The sequence below is a fragment of the Octodon degus genome, unplaced genomic scaffold (assembly GCF_000260255.1).
Source record: "Octodon degus isolate 3935 unplaced genomic scaffold, OctDeg1.0 scaffold00120, whole genome shotgun sequence".
Classification (NCBI taxonomy): Eukaryota; Metazoa; Chordata; class Mammalia; order Rodentia; family Octodontidae; genus Octodon; species Octodon degus.
The window spans coordinates 4,765,875-4,791,224 of record NW_004524696.1 but is presented as its reverse complement, the minus strand read 5'-3'; the positions used below and the strand labels follow the sequence as shown (position 1 = coordinate 4,791,224).

At 39.3% G+C, this 25,350-nt stretch overlaps 1 protein-coding gene across 1 annotated transcript in view; it reads right to left on the bottom strand.

Moving 5' to 3' along the window:
- Nucleotides 1-25,350, bottom strand: part of Znf236 (zinc finger protein 236) — a 141,633-nt gene that overhangs the window by 86,627 nt on the left and 29,656 nt on the right. Inside the window, exons 3-8 of the mRNA XM_023700080.1 lie at nt 16,126-16,304; nt 12,459-12,577; nt 8,537-8,709; nt 5,853-5,996; nt 4,000-4,203; nt 2,695-2,923 (exon numbers count right to left, since the gene is read on the bottom strand). Of these exons, the coding sequence (XP_023555848.1) occupies nt 2,695-2,923; nt 4,000-4,203; nt 5,853-5,996; nt 8,537-8,709; nt 12,459-12,577; nt 16,126-16,304 (1,048 nt within the window). The remainder of the gene's footprint in view (nt 1-2,694; nt 2,924-3,999; nt 4,204-5,852; nt 5,997-8,536; nt 8,710-12,458; nt 12,578-16,125; nt 16,305-25,350) is intronic.

Below are 25,350 nucleotides of genomic sequence, written 5' to 3'. Positions count from 1 at the left end.
ACATTAACACAAAGGAACAGGTAATTGGAACAGAGCTACACATACATTTGATGGGGGAAGAGCTACTTCAGGAAACCATCGGGCATGGAGTAGTAAATATACAGTCAGCTCTTCAATGTAGAACACACAAAAATATTTGAAAAAATTATACTTAAACTGAGTATAGGGCTGGGGAGATAGCTCAGTTGAGTAAGCGCTTGCCTGGCAAGCACAAGGACCTGAGTTCAATCCCCGCCTCTGAAAAAAAAAAAAAGAAAAACAAAAACAAAAACTGAGTATAAGTATACCCACATTTTTTCTTGTCATTATTCCCTAAAAAAAAGAGTATGACAACTTTTTATAAAACATTTACATTGTATTAGATATTATAAATAATCTGCAACTAACTGAAATTCTATAGGAGGATTATGTAGGTAATGCAGATAAGGAACTCCAGTATCCTGGGACTTTGGTATTCACAGGGCCCTGGAACCAGACCACCCTTGGATAGACAAGGGTGACTGTTGTTTTAAACAGAAAAAACTAAAACTGCACCATCCTGAAGCTCACACATTCTGAGGACAAAGGATGTCAGCTCTTACAGTACAGCACAATGATGAAAGTTCACAGCCATATCCATACATCACCAAGAAATAATTATCAAGTCCACCCTTTGGTCTCAAAGATCAATTGTGCAAATGCTTTGAGAATGGTTTCCACACAAAAATACTTGTAGCATATCATTTTCATACTTAAAGGAATGATCAAGTTTTCCAAGTCTCTTTCACCATGATTTCTAGATTATCATATTTCACCTAAATAAACTTCACAGTTAACTAAAATTTCACAGTGACTTATCCATAACAAGCTGTATGATAAATACAAATTCAGGTTACATTTTCAGTTAATATGCATGCTTCTTAATAAAGCAGATTCCACCAAAAACTGAACAACCTAAGAACAGCAACTTTACAAAGCAGATTAAGACCAACTAGGAATCTAAGTAAGGTTAATTCAAGCTATGAAGAAAGTGTTATGACTGACAAGAATGTTTTCTCATGCTCACAGGCAGTCCCACAGAGGGAGTATCTATGCAGAAGTATGTCTCTGGTAATTTTCCTGCTATAGCATCAGTGAAATGAAAAGCTGGAAAGAGAAAGGACACTGGCTCCAAAATGTACCAAGGATGTATCTACTTTAAATTTACTAGAATGGTACACATTCTCTCAGTGCTTTATTATGGAATATACTCAAGTACTTGAGAATTACATAAACCTTACGAAGTATGTAAGTACAACACTTGCTATCAACACTACAGGAAGTGCTAGAGGGTACAAGGGCTAAAGCTATGCCCAGCACCTAGAAGGGCACGTTGGAAGAGGATGACCTCTCAGCTTAGGGGTGTTTGCTACTTAGCACTTTCAGGAAGGAAAGTCAGTCCTCTTGCCTAGGAAAAACTGCTCCCCACTTAATGGCCTGCCGCCAGGTAGAACATCTTCAATTTTGCACAGTTACTAGACAAGAACAAGCAGTAACTCATGTTAAGTATTTGTAACACTTTAGTAAGAATATATGAACACTCGCAACCTCTAAGGTCATGCAATCCACTAATGCATCCCCTCCCCACCTGCTGCCCTAAGCTCTAAGACCAGGAAACTTGTTTTCCACTTGGAAAACAGGGTCAGGAGAAGAGGATTCATGCTATACAGCATGAAAAACCAGACTTCTCAGGGACATGTCATTCACAAATAGAAAATTATGCCAAGATATGAGAATGTAGCCCCATGCTTTACAGTGAGAAAGCACAGGTACCACAAGACATCTGAAAGAGGTCTACACAATGCAGGAACACTGCCCAAAATCCAGGCTCTGTCGGTAAATACCTATTCCTATGCAAGAGTCATGCTGAGCACCAAGGAATTCAGACACAAACAGAATTCATTCCAGGTCAGACAGGGCTTGTCATCAGTCAGTACTCCCATCAGCACTCCACTCAGCACAGGAGAATGTAAGCATCACACCACCTTATGCATGATGCAGGGATGCATATTGGAGCTTCTATGAGGGTAGCACTGGGGCCAGACTGAAGGGGCCACCAATTTAGACAAAAAACACTGGAAAGGATGAGGAAGACACAGTGTCAACAGCCTCAGAAACCATGATGCTCAGAACACACAGCAAAGTGAAAATGGCAGGAATCCCACTTTGCTACAAAGTAAGACTATCTTAAAGAGCAGAGGGAAGCCTGCAGCACTGATTGAGATGCATGACAGTGCATCCAAAGCCAAAAGGAGGAAGCAGGCAGGGAATGGGACAAGAGTGGGGGTCCAGGTGGCATGGGCTGGGAGGCAGCAAGTGGCAGCAGCCAGGAGGAATGAACAGGAAGAGCTCAGAGGGAAACCAACCGAGTCCTGAGGCAAATGGCAGCAGAAACAGGAACTGAAGGAAGTAATGGATCTAAAACTGTGAGAAGTACCCAGGGTTAGCAGAGAAAACAAAAAGCTGGTGCTCAGCTAAGAAACAAACTACAGAAAATATCACTAAGGAATCTCAAGAGGTATATCCACAAAGTTTCACAGGTGCTCTCGTATTTCATTTTCAATACATCTTCTACCGTTAGGTTCCAAATATGCCACAAACATGTCACTTTAGTCGAACAGTGCATGCTTCTCAAGCACAAGCACATGCTACTGAAGAAGAAACACACTAAATTACCTGGTAGAAATGGTGACTTCTTCTTTATTACTTTTTTCTCTTTTTTATCCAACTTTTCAGGGCTTTCCTGCCCTTTGTCCTGCCCTGCATCTGGAGGGTCACCTTGCTCGGTAGAAACACTGGAGTTGTCTGGACTCTGAGTTGGCGCTGTGGACGTCTTAGTGTGGCTGCAGTCGCTGGGAGGTGCTGCAACTGGAAGTGAAGACAGCCCACTGTTTTCTAAGGCTTGCTGAGACAGAACAAAACTAAGAGGTTAGAAGAGGCAACGGCCCACATATGCCTACCAACATCAATCCCAAGATGCCATAAAGCTTTACCCACAGAATTCTAACTCCACTCTAAGAAATGCATTCTATAATTCCAAGTGATCATTTACCAGCACAGCTCCTCTGGGTATAATGTGCTTTCAGGTACTTGACATCTAATTTCCCTCCCAAAATACAATACGAACAACAGTTATCTTTCTAAAGTAAGGAGAATTAAAATTAATCAACTTCCTGAAATCTTACCTCAGACAATTTAGGTTGTGCCTGGACAGATTTTGGACTTACAGCATAATTTACACTTAGTTGACTTTTAAGACACTGGTTGTGGCATGACATCCTGAGATTCCTTATATTACTGGCCAACTGCTTACTATTAGGTTTTCGAGAAAAATTTATGTGGTTCTGAGGATTGAATCCAAGGCATGTGCACAATGAGTTATATCTCCAGCTTCATTATTTTTTGTTTTGGGACAGGGTCTCACTAAGGCATTAAGTGGGCTTGAACTTGCAATCCTCAAACAGAAAGCAAGAAAAGGAGGAGCGCCACTACCATGGAAGTGAAAACTTTCTGTGAAATGTAAGGCTGTACTAGGAATGGAGGGCTCCCTGCTCGCTTCCTTGTCTTCTCCCATGTATGTCTGGGCCACTCGCCTAACAGTAACACAAAAGCCTCTACATCATAAATGCCTATGACTGTCTCAAATAGTATACAAAACCTCAAGAATAAAATAGCTGCACCTCATCTCTCAAAAGGAATAGATACAAGTTTTGAAAAATAAAAGTCACATAAAAGATGGTTCTCAGATTTTCTTAATGTATAAATTAATAAATCCTTTATAATTCTATAGTATCCATAGTGAACTGAACAGGCAAATTTTGCTTCACTGTAACCTTTTTCATTTTAAATAACAACCTTCTAAATCATTTAAAATCAGTACATTTTCACTGAGACAAGCCCTGAAAAATCTCTTTCAACTACCACTCCTGGTTTCTGCCACCAAGTGTGAAAGCCTCACGCCAGCAGGTAAACGTGCTTCACCTGTAGAATGTCCTGGTTGATGCCCACTGTGATACTTAGTTGCTGCCCAGGCTGTGGAGATTGGTGTGACTCCACAGGTCCTGGCTCAGAGAGTTCCAGGAGTTGCTGGATGACATCGGTCACTGCCTGAGAATTCTGCTGACTTGAGGCTGAGGAGCCCTGGGCTTCTGTCTGCTGAAGAGGTATGGTATGGAAGAGTGTGGCCTGGAACACAGTAACATTGTCATTAGAAATATAAATTTTCAGGGGCCGGGGAGATGGCTCAGTAGAATAAGCACTTCCCTGGCAAGCGCAAGGGTCTGAGTTCAATCCCCGGTTCCGCAAAACAAAAAAAAAAAAAAAAAAAAAAAAAAAATAGAAATAGAAATTTTACCAGTGTAATGAGGAACAAATCAGATTAATGCCGCACTGATTCTTCTGGTAGGCACAATACTGGCTCTTAAAAGAACACACTCAAATGAACTGTTCTATCCTGACTTTCTAAAAGTTTTTGTTTAGAGACTCAATTCAAAATAGCAGAGCACATTAACCCTCGTGTTCCTAGTCGTCCATTAAAAAAATAATTGAATAGATTTTAAAAGCATAAGTTACAAAAATAAAAAGAAATAATCAAACCAGAGTGGTCAAGAACACTCCATATATTTTTTGAAAAACAGACAACTTGAAGAACAAATCTAAGCCAAGAAAATCTAAGGCAGGGCTGCATTAGAAGAGGCAGCCGATCTGATTCCTGCAGAAGCCAAGGAATCCGAAATGCTGCATCCTAAAGGCCATGCGCTCCGCCTACGTATTCATTCTCGTACTGCAGAGGCGGGCACATCCGTCCACTGACACGGAATATCCAGCACTAGGGTAAGCCCGCACGTGCACTGTGGATTTCAGTTAGCAATTATCATGTCCATATTCACTTACCAATTATAACGAATATACCACACCAATATAGTGTTAATTATAAGAGAAATGGGGGGTGTTCTCTGTACTTCGTGCTCAAATTTTCTAAAATTAGCCTATTAATTAAAAAAACATAAATAAAGAACCTCCTTGCCATCTTAACAGAGCATGTGATAGACACTTTAAGGTAAAAAATGAAGGCCTGCCTCTATCAATAAAATAAAATAAATAAAATAAAATAAAATAAATCTATCTATCTATCTATCTATCTATCTATCTATATATACACACACACACACTACTGGGGGGAATCTGTGCACCTTTTCTGGTGGGCACTTAGTTTCACAGACTGCTACATTAGAAAGTAATAAAATCATTTACAAAAGCTAGTTAATTCTTGAATTATAATGTAAAGATAAACATTTAGTATGAATAATACATCAATTGTAATTGAATGTTAACGACTACACCTCATTTTATTTTCACAAATTCAGATGATAGTCCATAAGTCAGGATTATTTACCATTATTCTAAAGTTTAAAGACTAGTTTTCTTTCATTAATTAAAAAAAAGCAGCATTTCATTTTCATAGAAAAATTTCATAATACTTTTTTGGTATTAACTAGTTAATTTTAAAGATCATATTTTAAACAACAAATTTTATTGATTTATTTTATGTATTTTACTATAAGGTCTCACTACACAGATCAGACTGGTAGTGATCCTTCCTGCTTTTTAGCCTCCCAAGCGCCTTACGGGTGCACGTGCCACCAGGCCCACTCTCAATCGACCATCTCAGCGCGCCCCAGGGGCAGGGCCGGCACTGCAGGCTGGGGATTGAACCCCCTGACCTCTACATCTCCCTAAACTGGCGCTTCAATCCACTAAGCTATCTGGCTGGCCCTATATTTTGGTTTTTAAAACTCTTAAAAACCAAAATAAAACCAAAATACTACACTTACCGTTATAACATGCGCAGTCTCTGTAGAACTTGTAGAATTCGGAGGGCCACCCATATGCATCTTGCTGATATGAGTATTTAAGCTACCTAAACTTTTAAATACACAACTACATTCTGTACAATTATAGGTAGGACCATTCTTCACCTTAAAGAATAAAAACAAAAAAAAGTTATTTCTTTACAATTACTAAATACTTAAATTGTACCAAATCATATTTGCTATATCTCATTAAAATGAGAAAAATAACCTAGCCTTTCAACATTAATTTCTTTTACATCAGACAGTTCTAGAATCAATGATCCAACATTTCATAAATAGTGCTAGCATAAGTAAGATTAATTTTAAAAATTTCACAATCTATTTTGTAAAAAAAAAAAACCGCTCAACTTAGCATGGGACACACATCTGTAAGACCAACATTCTGGGAGGCCGAGACAGAAGGAGTACAAGTTCAAACCCAGCCTATACAACTTAGTGAGACCCTGTCTCAACTAAAAATAAAAGGGCCTGGGATGTAACTCAGTGCAAAGGTCCTGGGTTCAAACGGGAAACAAAATGGCTCCAGGGTAAAAGAACATCTTTCAATCATTGTAATTTAATAAAAAAATGTCTGCCATGTGTTCTCAATTTCTCTCATAGTTAAATATTATACTCAGTAACAAAATCAAACATTTATAAATATTTATCTTTTGAGGATCTAACATACAATTCTTAAAGGATGGTCACACTATATGTAAATTTTTCATCCCCTATTTTGATATTCTATATCAATGACTAATTTTTAAAACTATAATAAAACCAAAAGCAGACTACAGAGAGCAACAGAATGAGTAAAAATGAGTAAGAACATATATGAACAGAATAAATGTCCAAAATATTCCATCACTCAACATTAGTGATCAGTGCAGTTATAAAGTCTGGCTTAAAAACTGACTAGCCCTCTATAAACTTTAATAAGATTTCCATTCTGTTTCTAATAACTTATCAACCAAATATGAGATTTTTGCTGCCTGGCAGAATTGAATTAATATTTACAAACCAGGTGGTACACACCTGGAATCCCAGCACTAGGGATGCTGAGGCAGGAGGACAGATGTGCGCTCCGGGCCAGCCTAGGATACACAGTGAGACTTTGTCTCAAAAAAAAAAAAAAAATTCACAAACCAATCTCAAGAGGCCCTTTCCAGAGCAATGCACCAACTGTAAGTCCCAGGATGTCTTCCACAATATAGTACAGATAGGTACATGGCCTGCTATAGAGGTCTCTAAATGTGGGGACACTGACAGTATCTCACAACACTATCCTGAAGTTCCAGGGAGGGATGTCTATGCCATCCAAACAGGCAACTTACCCAAGCAATTTTCTACACTCAGTGGCAACTCCAGAAGAATGACCTACAGAGCCCTAAAATTCTCTTCTGGGACAAAACTTCATAGTACCAATACCTCAACAAGATTTACACACCCTTCCTATTATCACTGGGTCTTAGCTAATGAAGATTTTTAGACTCCAAGGTCACGTAAGTGACACTTGAGGCTTAATTCCAAGGAAAAATTAAAATGATATTTTATTTACTTTTAAAAATGATAACAAAAATAAATTAATTTAAAAAATAAAAATATGATAGCTATCACTACAAAAGTTTCACAGAATAAATTGAGTCATGATAGAAGTACTTGTATTGTTAAAATATTTCTTCATAGGGGTCAGGGAGGTAGCTCAGTGGCTTAAGCACTTGCCTGGCAAGCTCAAGGTCCCAGATCCCTGGCACCACATGCCATGCCAGGCCCGGAATCCCCTGAACCCCACAACTAGTCATGGTGGTGCATACCTGTAATCCCAGCACTCGGGAGGTTGAGACAGGCGGACCACTGTGAGTTCAAGACCAGCCTGGGAGCTACAAAAGTGAGCATAAGGCCAGCCTGAACTGCATGGCAAAACCCTGTCTCAAAAAAATAAAAATAAAACAAAATTTCTTTATATTCTGTAACTAAAACTTAAATAAGAGCTCAAAGTCTAACCATAAGAACAAAGATTAATCTGCTTTACAGAAATAGGTTCACAGGATCTACACAGCAGTATGAGCTGCACACAGCACAGCAGTGACTGAAACATGCAGCTGGGGGACACACAGCACAGGTCCCACCAGGAAAAACATCAACAGCTTATCCATGTCAGCAATGAGAAACATACCTTTTCTCAATAGTATTTCTTGCCTTTAAACTTGATAGTGTTTGAACTCTGCTTCAAGGGATAAAATGCATTATTCAAGTTGATAAATCATAACTAACAAAAGTGTGACATTTACCAAACCATGATCATAAAAGATAATATACTTCTTCTATATACACTAAATCAGAACGATTCCACATATACACTTTTTCAAAACAGGTTGGTCAGGAAAAATTCAATTGGTACTTTTTTTCCCCCACTACTGGGGCCTGATCCCAGGGAATACTGAGTTACATCCCCAGCCCTTTCTTTTTTACTTTGAGTCAGGGCTGGCTAACTTGCCCAGTTGGCCTTCAACTTGTAATTCTCCTACTTCATCCTCCCAGTAACTGGAATTACGGTCAGGCACCAAAATATACAGCTCAATGTGCACTTCCAAAAGATGGAAGACAATTTCTCAGGTTCACCAATAGCACCATGAAACACTGCACAGCCCAAATACTGTGTTTACCTCTGAGTGAACTCTCTGTACATGGGACTGAAGATTCCCTTTCTGAGAAAAGGCAGCAGGACAAAAGGCACAGGCATGGGGTTTTTCACCTGTATGTTTAATCATGTGGGTTTGCAATGCCCCCTTCTGGTTAAAAGCTTTTCCACATTCACTACATTTAAATGGCCTTTCACCTAGAGAGGGAGAAAAAGGATCATTACATATGAACATTTTAAGACTGAAAAGAGAAAATGCTAGTTATCCAAACTCAACACTCAAACCTACTCCTATAGCAAAAACAGCTCCCCAAATTCTACATTCAGACATATAACTGTCTACTCAAAAATCTTAAAACTAGCACACTCCATACAGTGCCATCCTTCTGAGTATCAGTCATCCCCTACTACAGTTTCTCTCATGGCTACACTACACAGATCAGAGAATTCTACTGGTTCTGCCTCATAAGTACATCCAGGGCAGCCCTGAGCCACACCTAAACCCCCACCTGGCCCAAGGCATAAACGAGCCACATGAGCGGATAGACATGCTCTATTCCCAGGCCTGTATGGACTCTTATCTGCTCAGAGGGAAGCATTCTTTCTTTTTTTTTTTTAAAGAAAGTACAAATTAGAATTAAAACAAAAACTTACAAGTGATAAAGAATTTCAAAGTAGGGGCTGGGGATATGGCTCAGTGGAATAAGTGAATCCCTGGCAAGCACAAGGGTCTGAGTTCAATCCCCGGTTCCGCAAAAAAAAAAAAAAAAAAGAATTTCAAAGTAATATGAATTTCACAGTATTTGTTGTAATACACAGTGCTGTCTTCTAACCAGTTATTCATATTATCAGATATATGCGTGTAAAATTGGAAGACGAAAAAGAGAAATGTACGAAAAATTAAGGAGAACAAGTATAAACAATTGAAAAAAGGAGAAAAAACAAATTAAAGCATTAACTGCTTCTTTCCATCGACCAGTAGAAATGCACAGTATAGTTGTCCAAACCATCCTGCTTATATACGCAGATAAATCTCTTAGGGAGGCACTCTTAAAACAGGCCAGGGCAGGCCTTAGCTGTCTATGGCCCTTCAGTGGCACCAAAGCAAATCATACTGCTCTATTTCCTGATCTACCTCATGCAGTTGCCCCAATATAGCAGGAGTACCACTCTGGAGACCTCTGCAATGAGGTCTCCCTCTCCTTCTCAGGAATAACTTAACATCCATTCTAGCTAACATCAGAATCTCCTTTATCCATCAACTCCTTTTTCTGCTTAATTTATCATCAGTGACTTCTTTTTCTATTTTAAAGAGAATAAAAACTAAAAAATATTTAAAAGATACAAAATTTCAAAACAAGATGATAGGAAACCAACAATGGTTGCTATATTATATATTATTTTCAAAGTAGTATTCAGATTACCAGATATAAGTATGAAAGATTGGTCAAAAATATTTTTTAAATTAAGCATTTAATTTAAAATGTTCTTTTCAATAAACCAATAAAAATTAGTAGTACAATTAGTTTAGTTATCTTATATGCATATATTTCTTTCCCTTCTTCCTTTTTCTTTTACGTATTTAGTACAGAGTCCATAGGGTCTCACTACGTAGATCAGACTCATAGTTATCCTCCTGTTTTCAGCCTCCCAAGCACTGGGATTACAGGGGTGCGCCACCACACCCAGTCTCAATCCCTGTCTCAGCACACCCTAGGGGCAAGGCCAGCACGGCACACCAGGGGAATTGAACCCTGGTCCCTGCGCCTGCCTGAGCAGGCACTTTAGTCCACTGAGCTGTCTGGCTGGCCCTTCTTTCCTTCCTTTCTCCTTCCCTTCATCATAGTGACTTTTAATAGTTTACTTATTATACATCTTTCCTCACTAAAATGTACAGTCAAAGGTAGAGTTTTTGTCTGTTTTGGTCATGACTCTACCTTCAGTACCTAGAAGAGTACCTCACACGCATTAGTTTTCATTAAATATGTGCATAAAAGAATGAAGAAAAAAATTAGGTTAAAACACATAACTGCAAGCTAGTTTAAGGTCTAGTATCAATTAAATACTAATATCCTTAAATATGGTGTGAGTCAGAAATAATATCAGATAGTTCCCTGCTTCTCAGGGTAATAAGCAAACACATGAGATAGAATGGCAAAGAGCCTGTTCTATTCTAGAGAGCAGGGCAGGAGAAGAGAAGCAGGCAGTTAGGAAGTCTGCTCTAGGTCCCGACCTCAGTGAGGACACCCTTCCTGTCCTACATGACAGCCTTTCCTGGAACAAGCCTGGATGGGTCACACATACTTCCATGCTACACTATCACAGGTACCGTGAAGCTCAGCCATTCAAAAACCAAGCTCACCACATGTGAACCATCTGATTGGGAGCACATGCAAAAGAAGGGGCAGTGCACAGGAGATCCATTACCTCAGTCACAGGCCAGCCTGCCTTGTGTTCAAACAGTACTAGCCTGTGAAACCATACCAGGGACTGAGAAAACTGCCCTCCCCAGCACACACGGCAGCTCAGAGACAGCGAGAACAATGATGTGTGCAAAAGTTCAATGTGGGTGCCAAAGTCATACAAGTATAACATGCCATGTATACATAGCTCTGGATGTACGAAGATACTTAGAACATGTATGTTTTTATATATTTGAAAGGGGAAGATATAAACCTGTTTAAGGTGCATGACATCAAAAAAGAGCATGAGAAAGGGTCCATTGGCTATGCTGTTTATGACTCTTTACAAGCTACATTACTTTATTTTTTTTTAATCTTTTTTTTTATTTTTTTAATTTATTTATTTATTTATTTAGAGAGAGAGTGTGGTGTGTGTGTGTGGCCAGCTCAGCCCACCAGGGGGCGGGGCTGGCTGGCATGTGGTGCTGGGGGATTGAACCGTGGTCCCTGATGCTTTGCTAAGCTTGTTCTAAGTAGGTGCTTTAGACCACTGAGCCATCTCTCCAGCCCCGGCTACATTACTTTATACAAACTATATTTTCAAACTATTTCTTATTAATATTTAAAATAAGCTAGAACTTATATAAACACAATGTATTGTCACATTTAAAAGAATAATTTCTCTTGCTCTAAGAATATATGATATTCTAAAACTACCAACTTTAGACATGTAAACAAGCTTTGAAATCGTATGGGGATTCTACAATACTCCACAAAGAGATATTTCATTAAAACACTGGAAAAGAAAAAAACAATATAATGTAATCAGAGCTCGTTAACAAACCATGACAGCTGACCAAATACTAAAGATTTCATTGCTTCATTACTATAAAGGGAACCAAACGAGAACAGAAGAAAACAAAATGACAAAGCATGGGCCATTTTAATTTTAAGTAAAAACATTTGCAGTCTTCCTTTGTCGTTTCCTAGAGAAGACAACCCACATTACAGTATTATAAATTTTTGACTACGTTTTATAAGATGTCAAAGTATCCAGTTATAAACACTACACTTACTTTCAAATACTCAAGTAAACTAAAATTGAGCAAGCTAAGGCACAGAGAGTTCATATTACTTTAATGTTTTATAGCCCAGTCAATGAAAGTATTTTTAGAATAAAATACAAAGACACAGTGCCCACTCAGTCCAGTGCAATCCTTGACACAGTAATACTCTATTATAAGTATTTATAAACTAAATGAGCAAATAAATATCACATTAATGATAACAGTATTTTTCAGTTACACTATACCATGTATCAAGCCCTTTTATGAGCACTACATATATTTTTCCATTTATACTTTAGAACAACTATATGACAAATATCCATACAACTCAACTAAAAGAATGAAATCACACAAAGGTTGGATAGTTTCACCAAAATTGTGTAACAAAATTATCAAAAAGCTAAGATTGAATTATGAAACATATTTTCTTTCCCTTAAGCCACATAAACGATGACATGAAAGTGAAAGATTTTCATACCTGTATGTATCCTTATATGTCGCGTTAACTGACTTGGCTTTTGAAAAGTCTTTCCACAGTGTGGACACGAATATGTGAAACCACTTCTGTCAATGTTCCTATTATAAGACCTTGATACCCTATGTAATACAGAGGAGAAAATAGTCATTAAGTAGTGAAAATCCCACAGAAAGTTTAACTGAGGGATCTCAGAACACATATTAATGGTAAATCAGTCATATAACAGAAAAGACATACACACATTCAATAGTTTCTTACATTTAATATCAAAACATTCCATTTTTTTCTGCTTCTGATGAAAAGAAAAACCTAGTTAAAAAAAAAAAGTCAGAACAACCCTGAAGCTAGCTCCTACAGTCTCCTTGTTTTCAGTAGCCAACAAATGATTTACAAGCTTCTACCTCCCACACCCAAAAACTTCCTCTGGGCTCCAGCCCTGAATAACAGACCTCTTGGCTTTGCCTCACAGGTGGCTGGCTGGCTGGAAGCACCAACCTAACACTGAAAACAGAACTCTGCATTATCCCAACCTGCTCCTTTCCAGGTCAGGAAATGCAGACTTCTAAAGGCACAGCTCAAAATTTTAGGGGTCATATTGGATTCTTCAAGTCCACCTTCAAAACCTGCTGGTTTTACTCTTAAACCCCCAATTTTTTAAAATGCTCCAGTAAATATTTAATAATTAGAGCAAGACTTCACAAATTCAGCCAGATTACCATTATTTTTGTTAAGAAATAAGGTGCAAAGATGTGCTCAGCAAATATGTGGACATCCATTTCAGGTGAGAGTCCCAACCTCTGAATACCCACTCACCTGTTATTGTTATTGAGAAGCTTACTGAAGCATGAGGTTAAGGAAATTTTCCCTTCCTCATGCCCCTTCCTAATTACTGGTGAGGTAAACATTGAACACACCCAGGTGTGTAATTGTTGGTTTCTTCTGCAGCCAAAGAAATGTTGTTTTACTGTGAGATCTGTTGTATATTAATTTTTTTAAGTTTTAAATTTTTAATTAGTACATGTTTGAATGTCTTCAGTTCTTGTGTGGAGTTGGCACACAAATAAAACACATCTCAATTCCCTTTTTCATCCTTTCTCTTACCCCCTTCTCCCTCCCTTCATCTGATTCCTTTTCTCTCTGAGAAAGATCTATCCCCCTACCTCCTAGTATAATCTTATCTTGCTCCTTACTTGTAATTTGGGTTCCTCATAAAAGAGTAATCATGTGATATTTAAGATTGCCACATCTCTCTATACTTCTGGCTCTCATCATGGTCATGGAACAGAACCACCCTTTCCTGGCACCTCTGCAGCAGCGTCTGGAAGGGGCCCCTCCTGCTTGCTCTCCAGCCCACAGGGCAGGCAGAGTCATCCTCAAGCCTGATCAGTCTCAGCCCCACACTCCCTGCCAGGGGCACTCCTCACATTCCTCTGCTTTCTGATTCTCAAACACAGGAAGCTCAATGCTGGAATTCAGGCATCTACTCTGCCTGAGCCTGCTTTTCCTTCACCTGGGTCTACTACTTTTTCTTGCCTGATCTCCTTCCTGCTTAATAAGGCCAGTGTGAAAGAAGTGCCTCACCTCTGACTCCCATGACAGAAATTGTCACCCTGATTTGGTTCTACTAAATGAAAAGTCCTGAGGATTCTGCCTCATCTGCCTGATTCACCCCTCAATCCAGGAAAACCTAGAAGTCAGGACTGGCTATGTGTGTAATGACCACCTACCTATTTCCAATTATCTTTAAAACCTTCATGAAAACCATCAGTTCCAAAGCCTCACCAGAATAAAAATCTAATGTGTACAGAAAATATGCATTTATGTTTTATATAAAAATCACTGAAATAATACAGTATTAGGGTAACGCTTTTTCAAAAATTAACAAAATGAACATTAAAATAAATAATAAATTTTTAAAAAAAATCAAGCCAAGGGCCAGCCAGATAGCTCAGTGGACTAACATACCTGCTTAGGCATAGCACAACGACTGGGGTTTGATCCCCACCATGCCGTGCCGGCCCTACCCCCAGGGTGTGCTGAGACGTTGATTGAGGCTGGGAATGGTGGCATGCACCTGTAATCCAAGCACTTGGGAGGCTGAAAACAGGAGGATTACTACAAGTCAGATCTGTGTAATGTGTCCCTGTGGACCCTGTACTAAAATACATTTTAAAAAAATTTTTAAAAAAGAATCAAGCCAAAATGAAAAGGTAACAAAGAGATGGGTGACCAGGTGGAGATGTTCAGGCCTTTCTAATATGCTGCATCTAAGACAATAAATACATGCTACACACCATTTAGACATTTCATACATCTTATGAATGCATCCATGTGGAACTTCTTGTTAAACACACAGATACTTCCTAATCAATGGGGATGAGAAGGGTAACAAGCTAAACCGATAGTAGTTACACCAATAAACTGGAACTTCCTCTTACAGTTTGTTGAAGAAATCAGGTCTGAAGGGGCCAGGGAGACAGCTCAGTGGAATAAGCGCTTCCCTGGTAAGCGCAAGGGCCTGAGTTCAATCCTCGGTTCCGCCAAAAAAAAAAGAAATCAGGTCTGAAACTGGGACAACTGATGACCATGAACTAACTATAGCACAAGGACCAGAAAGAGTGCTTCATTTCATTTTATTAAGAAACAAAAGTACAGCAAAATAAATAATCAGGAGTAGATAAAATGTGAAAATTTTGAAAACTGGTTTCACTAGAAATAAATGTATGTAAGAATCTACTATAAGCATGGTTAAGATTCTAAATTCTAAAAGTAGACTTTTAAACTGGGTTTTAAATCTTTAATTCTTAACTCACCAGCTATGAAACCTTATCAACGTTAATTGGTCTGTCTAACTGAGGTTTTTGCATCTGCAAAATGGTGATATAAAAGCAAGCTGAGCCAGGCATGACCCACACTTATAATCCCAGCACTGGGAAAGCTGAGGTGGGAGATCACTGCAAGCTCAAGGTGCTCCAGGCCAGCCTGGATTACATGGTGAGCTCAAGGCCTGCCTCAAATACACAGAAACTCTGTCCCAAACAACTCCCCACCAAAAAAATCAAATCAAATCAGCCTGATGGGAGTTGCTTGTAGTAATCTAATGATTCTAGCTATACATATTTTTGTATAAATGCTAAAAAGAGTGCCAGGTACATAGACATGCTCAAAAGTACTCATTAAAAAGGTGGCAAATGAAAAAAGAAAAGAAAAAGGCAGCAAATGAAGCAATTATAAATCCATTTTACAAATTCTGGTAAGTGCTCATAAAATTACAGTGCCAGTGGTGTACGCCTGTAATCCCAGCGCTCAGAAGCTGAGGCAGGAGGATCATCGCAAGTTCAAGACCAGCCTGGGCTACAAAGTGAGCTCAAAACCAGCTTGAACTGCATAGTGAGACCCTGTGTCAAGAAGCAAAAATAAACAAATACACAAACAGTGCCAGGCACTTGCTCTATAGCTTTCATACTGTAAATCTGTCAAGTATTTCTACCACAAGGCTGGTCCTCCCACATAACACCTGCACTGCAGCCACACATCAGGCATGCAGTGTGACGCTGGCAGCCCATGTGGGTTTTCTCCACAGTGGTAAATACTTTCAATGACAGCGGCACAACAATTCTTCACATCCTACACAGAACTTTTACCAGGCTTAGGGAACAACACATACCTAACTTTATAGTGAGTCTTCATGTGCTCCTTCAGCTCTGGGGAGGTCTCAAACTGTTGCTTGCATGCCTTGCAGGTGTGGAAGCGCTTGCCAGCCAGCTCCTGCCGGTGTTCCTCCATGTGTATGGCCAGCTGGCTCTGCAGTGTAAACTCATCTCCACACTCAGAGCAGATGAGGTTCTGGGGAGGAAACAAAGTGGTGAGCAGCACAGACAGGTCCCGATCACTACTCCTTAAAAGAACCACGATCATGAACAACAACAACAAAAAAAAAAAAATCAAAGATGCCAGACAATTAATGGTACTTTAGAAAAATTAAGCCAGGGACATAGCTCAGTGGCATAAGTGCCTGCCTAGTAAGTGCAAAGTCCTAGGTTCAATTTCCAGTACAAAAGAAAGAAAAATGAGTAAGTAATATACAAATATTTTCCTCTGGAACAAATATCATTTTACCTCTCAAAAAATGTATTACCATGTCCAAATTTGGATGTATGAAACAATTTCTCTATTGGAGGAGAGGACACTAGGGAAAGGAGAGAACACCACATTTTCTTTTCCCCCACAGTGTATCACTGTGTAATTCACATTGGTCTTCATTCACTATTCAGCTTAGGCTAGCCATGAACTCAAACTCATGGCAATCCTCCTGCCTCAGCTTATAGGCACATGCTCCCATACCCACCTTGACCAAATGGTTCTTTAAAGTTTGTATTAGTATATGCTTGCAATACCTAGTAATTATACTCTTCTTGGAAAACTGGTGCACAGGTACCTACAAGCACTGTATCTTGATCATTTCACTCCCATTTCTTCTGCCTATCTTCCCTTCTCCTTCCTCTTCCAGATTCCCTCCAGGATGTTTCCTACTAACTCTCTTTGATTTTGCTCTTTATTTATATTTTGGGTCTCTTATATTGAAGCAATTATGTAATACTTTTAGCCTTTTGTGTCTGATGTCACTTAGTATGGTCTCAAGAGCCATCTCCTTTCCTACAAGTATTCAAACATATAGAAATACATATAAACATATAGAAATACATATAAACATATAGAAATATATCATATTTGCTTCATCCATTCACCTGCGGATGGACATGTAGGCTGCTTCTATGGCTTAACCCGTGTGAGCTGTGCTGCTACAAACATAGGCACACAAGTATTACGGTAACATGACAGCTTTAGCTCTTTTGGGAAGATACCCAAGAGAAGAGCAGCTGGGTCAAATGGAATTTCTATTTTTAGAGATACTAATTAACACAGTGGTTGTATTAGCTTACATTCCTACCAACAATGAAGAAGGCTTCCACCATCACCATCCTTCAAACTAACCAGCATTTGTCTTTTGAATCCTTGAATCCATTTGGACTGAAGATGGGTTTTTTACTGTTTTGATCTGCATTTATACAATGGTCAAGATCCTGAATACTTTTTCACGTATCTATTGGCCTGCTGTACTTTTTCTTCTGAGAAGCCCCTATTCTTTTTTTCGCATCTATTCATTTTGATGGTCAAATTTTTGACCAGGTCTTTTACTGGGGGGAGGGTGTGTTAATTTCTTTTTCAGTTCTTTATATATTTTAGATACAAATCATCTATCTGAGGAGTACATGGCAACAATTTTTTTTTTCATTCTATAGACTGTTTTTCATTCTGCTGCTTATTTCCTTTGCTGTGCAAAAATTTCTAGTTGGACATACTCCCATCTGTTGATTCTTGGTGTTGTCTTGTGAAAGGGAGCTCTGTTCTGGAAGTCCTTGTGTATGCCTATGAAATCAACGGTTTTGCCCTGCCCCCGGGGTGCTGGGACGGCAACTGAGACTGGGCGTGGTGCTGCGCCTGTAATCCCAGCTCTTGGGATGCTATAAACAGGTGGATTAGGGATTACTTCGAATCTGATCTAGCAGTGAGACCCTGAACATCCTATAGACCTTTGCCTAAAATACAAATAAACAAAGCAAAATCAACAGTTTTACCTATTATATCTTCCAGCAGATTTAGTGCTTCTGTTTTTATACCTAGGTCTTTGATCGATTTTAATTTCATTTTGATATAGGGCAAAAGATACATATCTAGATCCATTCTTCTCAATGTGGATAAACAGTTTTCCCAGTTTTTTTTTTTTTTTTTTTGTGGAACCAGGGATTGAACTCAGGCCCTTGTGCTTGCCAGGCAAGCACTTATTCTATTGAGCTATCTCCCCAGCCCCTACCAATACTATTTATTAAGAGGCTGTCTTTTCTCCATCATACACTGTTGGTACCTTGGTGTAAAAAAAAAAAAAAAAATCAGGCGGCTGAAGATGCTTGGGGTTGTTTCTGCATCTTCTGCTCTATTCCGTTGTTCATCAAGCCTGTTTCTGTGACAGTACTATGCTATTACTGCAGTTTTGGAAGTCCAGGTCTATAATGAGTTCTGCTTTGCTCAAAACTGCTTTGGTTATTCTGGGTCTCTGCTTCCACATAAATTTTAGAACTCAGAATTGGTAAGCCAAATGAGTTCTGTGTCCAAGTGACTAATGGGAAATTGCTACTTGGCCCATCTGTTCTGCAAAAACTTCAGAGAAGCAGAATGACTTTTAACATCACAAAAGGGATAAAGGGAAGGCTATGGGTATAGCTCAGTAGTAGAGTGCCTGCCTCACATGTGTGAGGCCCTAGGTTCAATCACCAACACCACAAAGAAATCATTTAAAAGATCCAAAAAGAACTCAAGATATGATTATAATTTAACAGATCACCTTAAAACACATCACAACTGGTAAGTTTTTAGCTACAGACATTAGCTCATCATTGATTTAACCTGGTTTACAGGCAAAGCAGATCCGATATTATACAGCTAGATATGCAAAACACACAGGACTAGCCAGGCATGGTGGCACACATCTATAATCCCAGCTGAGACAGGATTGCCACGAGCTTGGGGTCAGCCTCAACACCCAATCTAAAATTAAATTAAATTAAATTAAAAAACGACTGATCTTATTTGGTCTACTTTAATAAATTTGTTTCCCTGTATGGTTGACTTTGTACCAATACCTTATTCTCACTGGAGGCCTCTGCTCTAGATATTCTAAAGTGAAGTCTCCTTCTACTTCGGCACAGCCAGTAACAGGTTGCATGGACCTAGGCATGCCCTGCTTCAGTCTCTACATAGGGACATCACCTCACCCACCACATGGAGCTGATGTACAGAAGACACGGGTATAGCAGCACCATGCAAACACTCAGTAATTAGCCCTATCAGCAGCAGCTGTTGACTTGGTTCAAATTTGTAGTTCCATAATACAACTATTTAAGTAATTCTCTAAATGAGTTATCCAACATGAAAACACTGAGTTTAATCAATGAGGATCAAGTGTTACTAAATTTCTTCTAAATATTGTGTAAATTCCATTAAAATGCAAACATTATCTGACCCTACATAAGACTACACTGAAAAAAACTAGAATGAATACAAGTTTGAGCAATCTGATAATGATTTCACTCTAAAAGTCTTTAAACTGATTTTGTATAATAACTGAAGGAAATAACAAACTGTCAGATTGTTAGTAACTTGATGATATTAAAGAAAATTCCCTCCAGGATACTACCAAAAATAAAACCAACTAGTCTCATTTGTTACATCTCTATAAAAACTATGACCTCTTCAACTCTGGATGTGTTTAACAAAAAAAAAACAAAAAAAAAAACAAAAAACTTATTTTGCATCAACAATAATCCTGCTATGATAAAGCAGAATTTGAGTCTCATGTCTTCGCATCCCCACCTTGGTCTCTTATTAGGCTTACATCCATTTTCTTTCTACCAAGTTTTCTATCAAATGTTCAGGTTAATGTGTATCAGGGGTAGCTATATGTACATTTTAGTACTCAGACACGTGTCTATTAAAAATGCTGATTTTGTAAAGGGGGATATAAATGAAGGAGTGAAAAAAAATATATATATATGTATATACATATACATATATATATATATTTCTGTATATACAAAATAGGATAGATATACAGCTACTTTCTCAATTCAGTGAGAGGATCTGTACTAATAGTGTTTAGACAAGATATCATGTCTGCATCTTGTACTCTGAATAACTACTACAAAGACAACAATATGCAATGTATTAATTATTGCAACTGTACTACTAACCTGTTTTGAAACTATCTCCTTGCTATTTCTTTCTCAATAAAATTAATTTAAATAAATAAATAAATGTATGCTGATTTTGGGCTGGCCAGATAGCTCAGCTGATTAAGGCACATGCTTAGGCAAATGCAAGGAGGAGTCTCCATCCAGCATGTCTTGCCAGCCCCAGCCCAAGGGCACACTGAGAAAGCAATTGAAACTGGGTGTGTTGGCACACACCTGTAATCCCAGCACTTGCGAGTATGAAAACAGGAAGATCACTACCAGTCCGATCTGTGTAGTAAGACCCTGTAGACCCTGTACTACATACATTAAATAAATAAATAAATATTAAATTAAAATGCTGATTTAGTCACAATTTGTTCAGATGAAGAGAGCAGGGCCAAGCAACACAGGGAGAACCAAGACATACCACTACCACCTTTTTGCTCTCCACTGGTCAGCAAAAGGAGCCAACACTCACCTGGCTCCTCTGAAGCCTGGCACCACTTCATGTCCAGCTACAGCCATCTGGGCAACAGCCCTTCTACTCCATCACACTCTGCACATTAGAGTTAGCCCTAGACCTCTTGGCTAACTAGGATGACGATGAGGCCTGCATCCTAACAAACCTGCACCCTGCTGAAGATGTGACCATCTCTGGACAGCCAGAAGGTGCAATGTGTACAAAGCTGCTCGCCTGGCTGCCCCAGGGCCTATGGAATGGAAGCATGACCTCACCAGGCCTTTTCCCAGGACTCCCCTTTCTCAGCAGTCTCCCAGCCCCAACACACTACACTGCCCTCTCTGCCCGGGCCCCATTCTACCTGTCCCATGTAGCCTGTCTCTGCTGACTTCAAATGGTGCTTGCAGCACCAGGGACTCTAAGCCCACCGCACAGAATACTACTCGTCCCTCTGCTCTGGCAGAGCCTGCTTCACATCATCAATTACTTTGTGTACTGCCACAGCTGCCAACAAGCCTACATGGACAGCTGCGGGCAAGTAAGTGTATATGTGTGGAGCTGTGCCCGTGTCAGTCTGTTATTCTCTAGATACCACCCTTCTGGCAAGTAGTTTACTGCAATAACATGAACTTCAATATGACAGTTACAGAAATATTCCTAAGTGGTTTAGAGTCTATGGTAACTTTTCTGGTGTACTTCTCAGAGTTTTTTTGTTTTTTAAATACTACCAACTACTATAGATTTTGAGCTATTTATTTCAATAAAATGTGGAAAAATTAGTTTATAAGATTCTAAATACAAAAATCCAAAAAGTGTAATTTTTTTAAAAAATGTATTTGGTACAGGCTCTCACTACGCAGCTCGGACTCATAGTGATCCTACTGTTTTCAGTCTCCCCAGCGCTGCGAGTACAAGCATGCACACCATGCCTGGACTCAATGGCTGGCTCAGCGCACCCTGGGGCAGGGCCGGCATGGCATGTGCAAGGATAGAACCCTGGCCACTGTGCTTGCCTAAGCAGGTGCTTAGTCTACTGAGCTATCTCACCAGCCCAAAATTGGAACACTTTAAACTAAAACAAATCATCTAAAGTCCAAAAGAACATATATTAGAGACTTATAAGAAGTAATGGAGCAATAAGCAGAAGCAGATTAGCTTCTCTGAAGCTTACAAACCAGACACTGGAATACAGCAACTTGGGAAGAATAAAGGAGGGATGTGGATCCCCAGCACCTAAGAAAGATTTCAGGGAGAACTGGAGCCAGAGGGAAAGTGAAGAGACAGACCTTGAAATATAAAAAAAGAAGGGTATAATCCTGTATCTTTTAAGAACTGAAAAAGCAAAAAGATGGCGAATTACACTTTCTCTCTGACTCCTAGCATGCAGTGTTAAGAGAAGCTAAAATCTAGAGACACAGTAAAGGCGGGGAATCCCAGAGGCCTCCAGAGAGAAACAGAGCAGTGAATACTGTGAAGGGACCAGTGGATACTGTGACCTGCCACAGCCGGTGAGTCCCTGCAGAGGGAGGCCAGCCAGATGCCACTTTAGAGAGAGGCCAACCAAACCTGGAACGAAGAGCAGCCAAGGACTAGTTCCTCTCAGGACTTCCAGACTGGATGAAGCACAACTCCGGGAGACATCCAGACTTAGAGAGCTGTGGTCAAGATGGAAAGAGACACCCAAACTGCTGTGGGCTGAACAAGTCAGGCCCTGAACTCCTGTGGAGCTAAAAGTACCAGATTCGGCATCCTGCTCTAATCCTGCTGCAGGCTTGCTGGGATTACCTAGGGTACAGATAGGCTCTGTATGTCCCTTTGTCTACCAGAGGCACACTGGGAATTGGGCACTACAAAACTGGAGGCCCCAGAAGATAACCGAAGGCTTGAAATCACATTTTTTCCTCTTTGTTTTTCTTCTTTCCTTTTCTTTTTCCTTGAATGGTTTTTGTTCTTACTTCATGAGTTTGAATGCTGCTTTTTAGATTTTTTGGTTTTGTGTAGTCCTTGTTTCTGTCTTTTCTTTCTCTTTTCCTTATGTCTTCTTCACTAGTCTCCAAAGCTTGGGGAATCTTCTTTTGTTCTTTAGTCTTACTTCTAATCCCTTTTATTTCTCGCTCTCTCATTTTTTTCTTTTATCACTTTAAATTTCTCCCCTGAGGGTAAAATCACTCTATTGAGGGCATATTCACTATACATACTTTTCTGACTTGCTATAGCCTTTGTTATGTAACTATAAATCTTGCACCAATGGATTAAAGTGTCAAATTAACAGTTACTACAGCTTGCCATTTTCTACACTGTACCTGATGCTATTGTTACCACTAATTGTACTACTTCACCCAAGATGACATATTTATTCACTTGTTTTTCCTTGTATACCAATACTGAGATTGTCCAGGACTCATAAACAATACCATAGGGCAACAACCAAAGAATTTGAGGATAAACCAAATAGGCAGCAGCTTCTCTTCCCTATTATCGGGACCTGGCAAGATCTCCAACTATCTATATGAGGGGTATGGCAAAAGGATAAAATAAAAGAGACACTTTAGTAATGTGTAATGGGGGGTTGGCAGGTCAATCAAGGATGGGCAAAGAGCAAGATTCTCCAGATAGTCACTATTTTATTAGCCAGTACATGGGAAGGGGTAGCAAGCAACTCCTGGAACATTAATACTGGTTACTACAGGACAGTTAGAAGAACAAAGCATTCTTGCAAGGACGAGACAAGGGACAACAAAGAAATTGTAGTTTCACCAGGTGACACTTTTGTTGTTGTTGTTATTATTGGTACCAGAAATCGAACTCAGGACTTCACACTTGCCAGGCAGGCTATATATAGCTTGCCATTGAGCTATATCCCTGGCCCAATACTTTTTATTATTGCTAGTACATTGCTTTAAATATTCTTACAGCCCTCACTTGTCTTAAGACCTCATGATCAGCACCGTATCTCTATCCTTAGGTTTCAGCTGTAATCAGAAGAAAGCAGGGGAATTTTCTCCTTCTAATCTGGTTCAAAAGTCAGGACAAGAGCTACCTTGAATATCCCACAGATTCAATTTATAATCTGTGGTCACTGATACCTAATAAATTGAAAAGGCAGGATTTGGGGACAGAGTCAAAAGCCAAAGGCCAGCTATAACTAGAAACAATCCTGAAAAGTAATCATTTCTTAAGGGGGTCTCAATAATAGTAACAAAGCAACCTACCATAAGCAATTTGTAAGAATCGAAGCAGAAAACAAATTAAAAGAAATAAGAAAAATGACACCGCATGCCATGCCAGCCCCATCCCCAGGAGCGCTGAGCCGGCCACTGAGTCTGGGCGTGGTGGCACACGCCTGAGATTCCAGCACTGGGGAGGCTGAAAACAGGAGGCTCACTATGAGTCAGAGCTACATAATGAGACCCTATACCAAATACACTAAAAAAAGAAGGAAAGAGAAAATGAGAAGACACAGAAGCAAGATGCAGCTCCAAACCCCCAGTTCACCCAAGGCAAATCCAGGGGGTATGCAGATAGAAGAATCAAAAGCCACACAGCTAAACTTTCTAAAATCACACCAGTAGAAGAAAAAAAGAAAACAAATGAAGCTCTAGAAAACAACTCAGAAATAACTTCACAGATAATGAAAGAGATTATAACCATATGGTTAGTGAATCTAGAGAAGATACAGACATAAAATATACAGAAGCTTAGGAAAGTGATGAAAATCATGAATAAAGGAAAAAACTACATTTCAAAAGAGATTCAAATGGATACGTAGGAAATTAAAAGCTCATCTTAATGTACATGCAGCAGAATTAACCAATGTGAGGTCAGAATATCAGGTGCAGAAGACAAATTCGCAGGTAGCAATCAACAAATGAAAGATTTCTTAAAAATAGCAAGGATGAGGGAATTACCTGCTCGGGCCCCTTCCTAGCCCTCTCTTGCACAGGAGCTTTCTTTCTCTCAATAAATATATTCTGCTCATAAAAAAAAAAAGCAAGGATCACCAAACAGTCAATTCCAGACAACAAAGGCAAAGCAAGGGGCATCAAAATGCCTGACTTGGAACCACAATACAATGCTACCATGATAAAAACAGCACGGTACAAGAAAAAGAAAAGAGAGAGAACCCTGAAGATCAATGGAACAGATGAGAAAACGCAGAAACAACTCCAAACACCCTTGGCCACCTTATTTTTGACAAAGGTTCCAACTAGCTTCACTGGAAGAAAGACAGCCTTCCTTAACAAATAGTCCCGGAAAAACTGATTTTCTACATGTCAAAGATTAAAACTATATGCCTTTTACCATGTGTTAAACTAAAATCAAAATGGACCAAAGATCTGAATATTAAAACAGAAACACTAAATTTTCTCTCAAAGTAAGAATATGTAGAACTCTGGAAGACATTGATGTAGGCAAAGAGTTTATGAACAGCAAAAGTCAAAAAGAAAGTATCACACACACAAACACACGCGCGCATGCAATCAATAAGTAGAATTTCATCTCTTTAAAAAACTTTTGTACAGGAAAAGAAACTACCAACAGAGTGAAAACATCCCACAGAATGGAATTTTTGCTACTGTTCCTCAGACAAATGACTAACATTTAGAATAAAGAACTAGAAAAAGAATCATCAAATACTCCC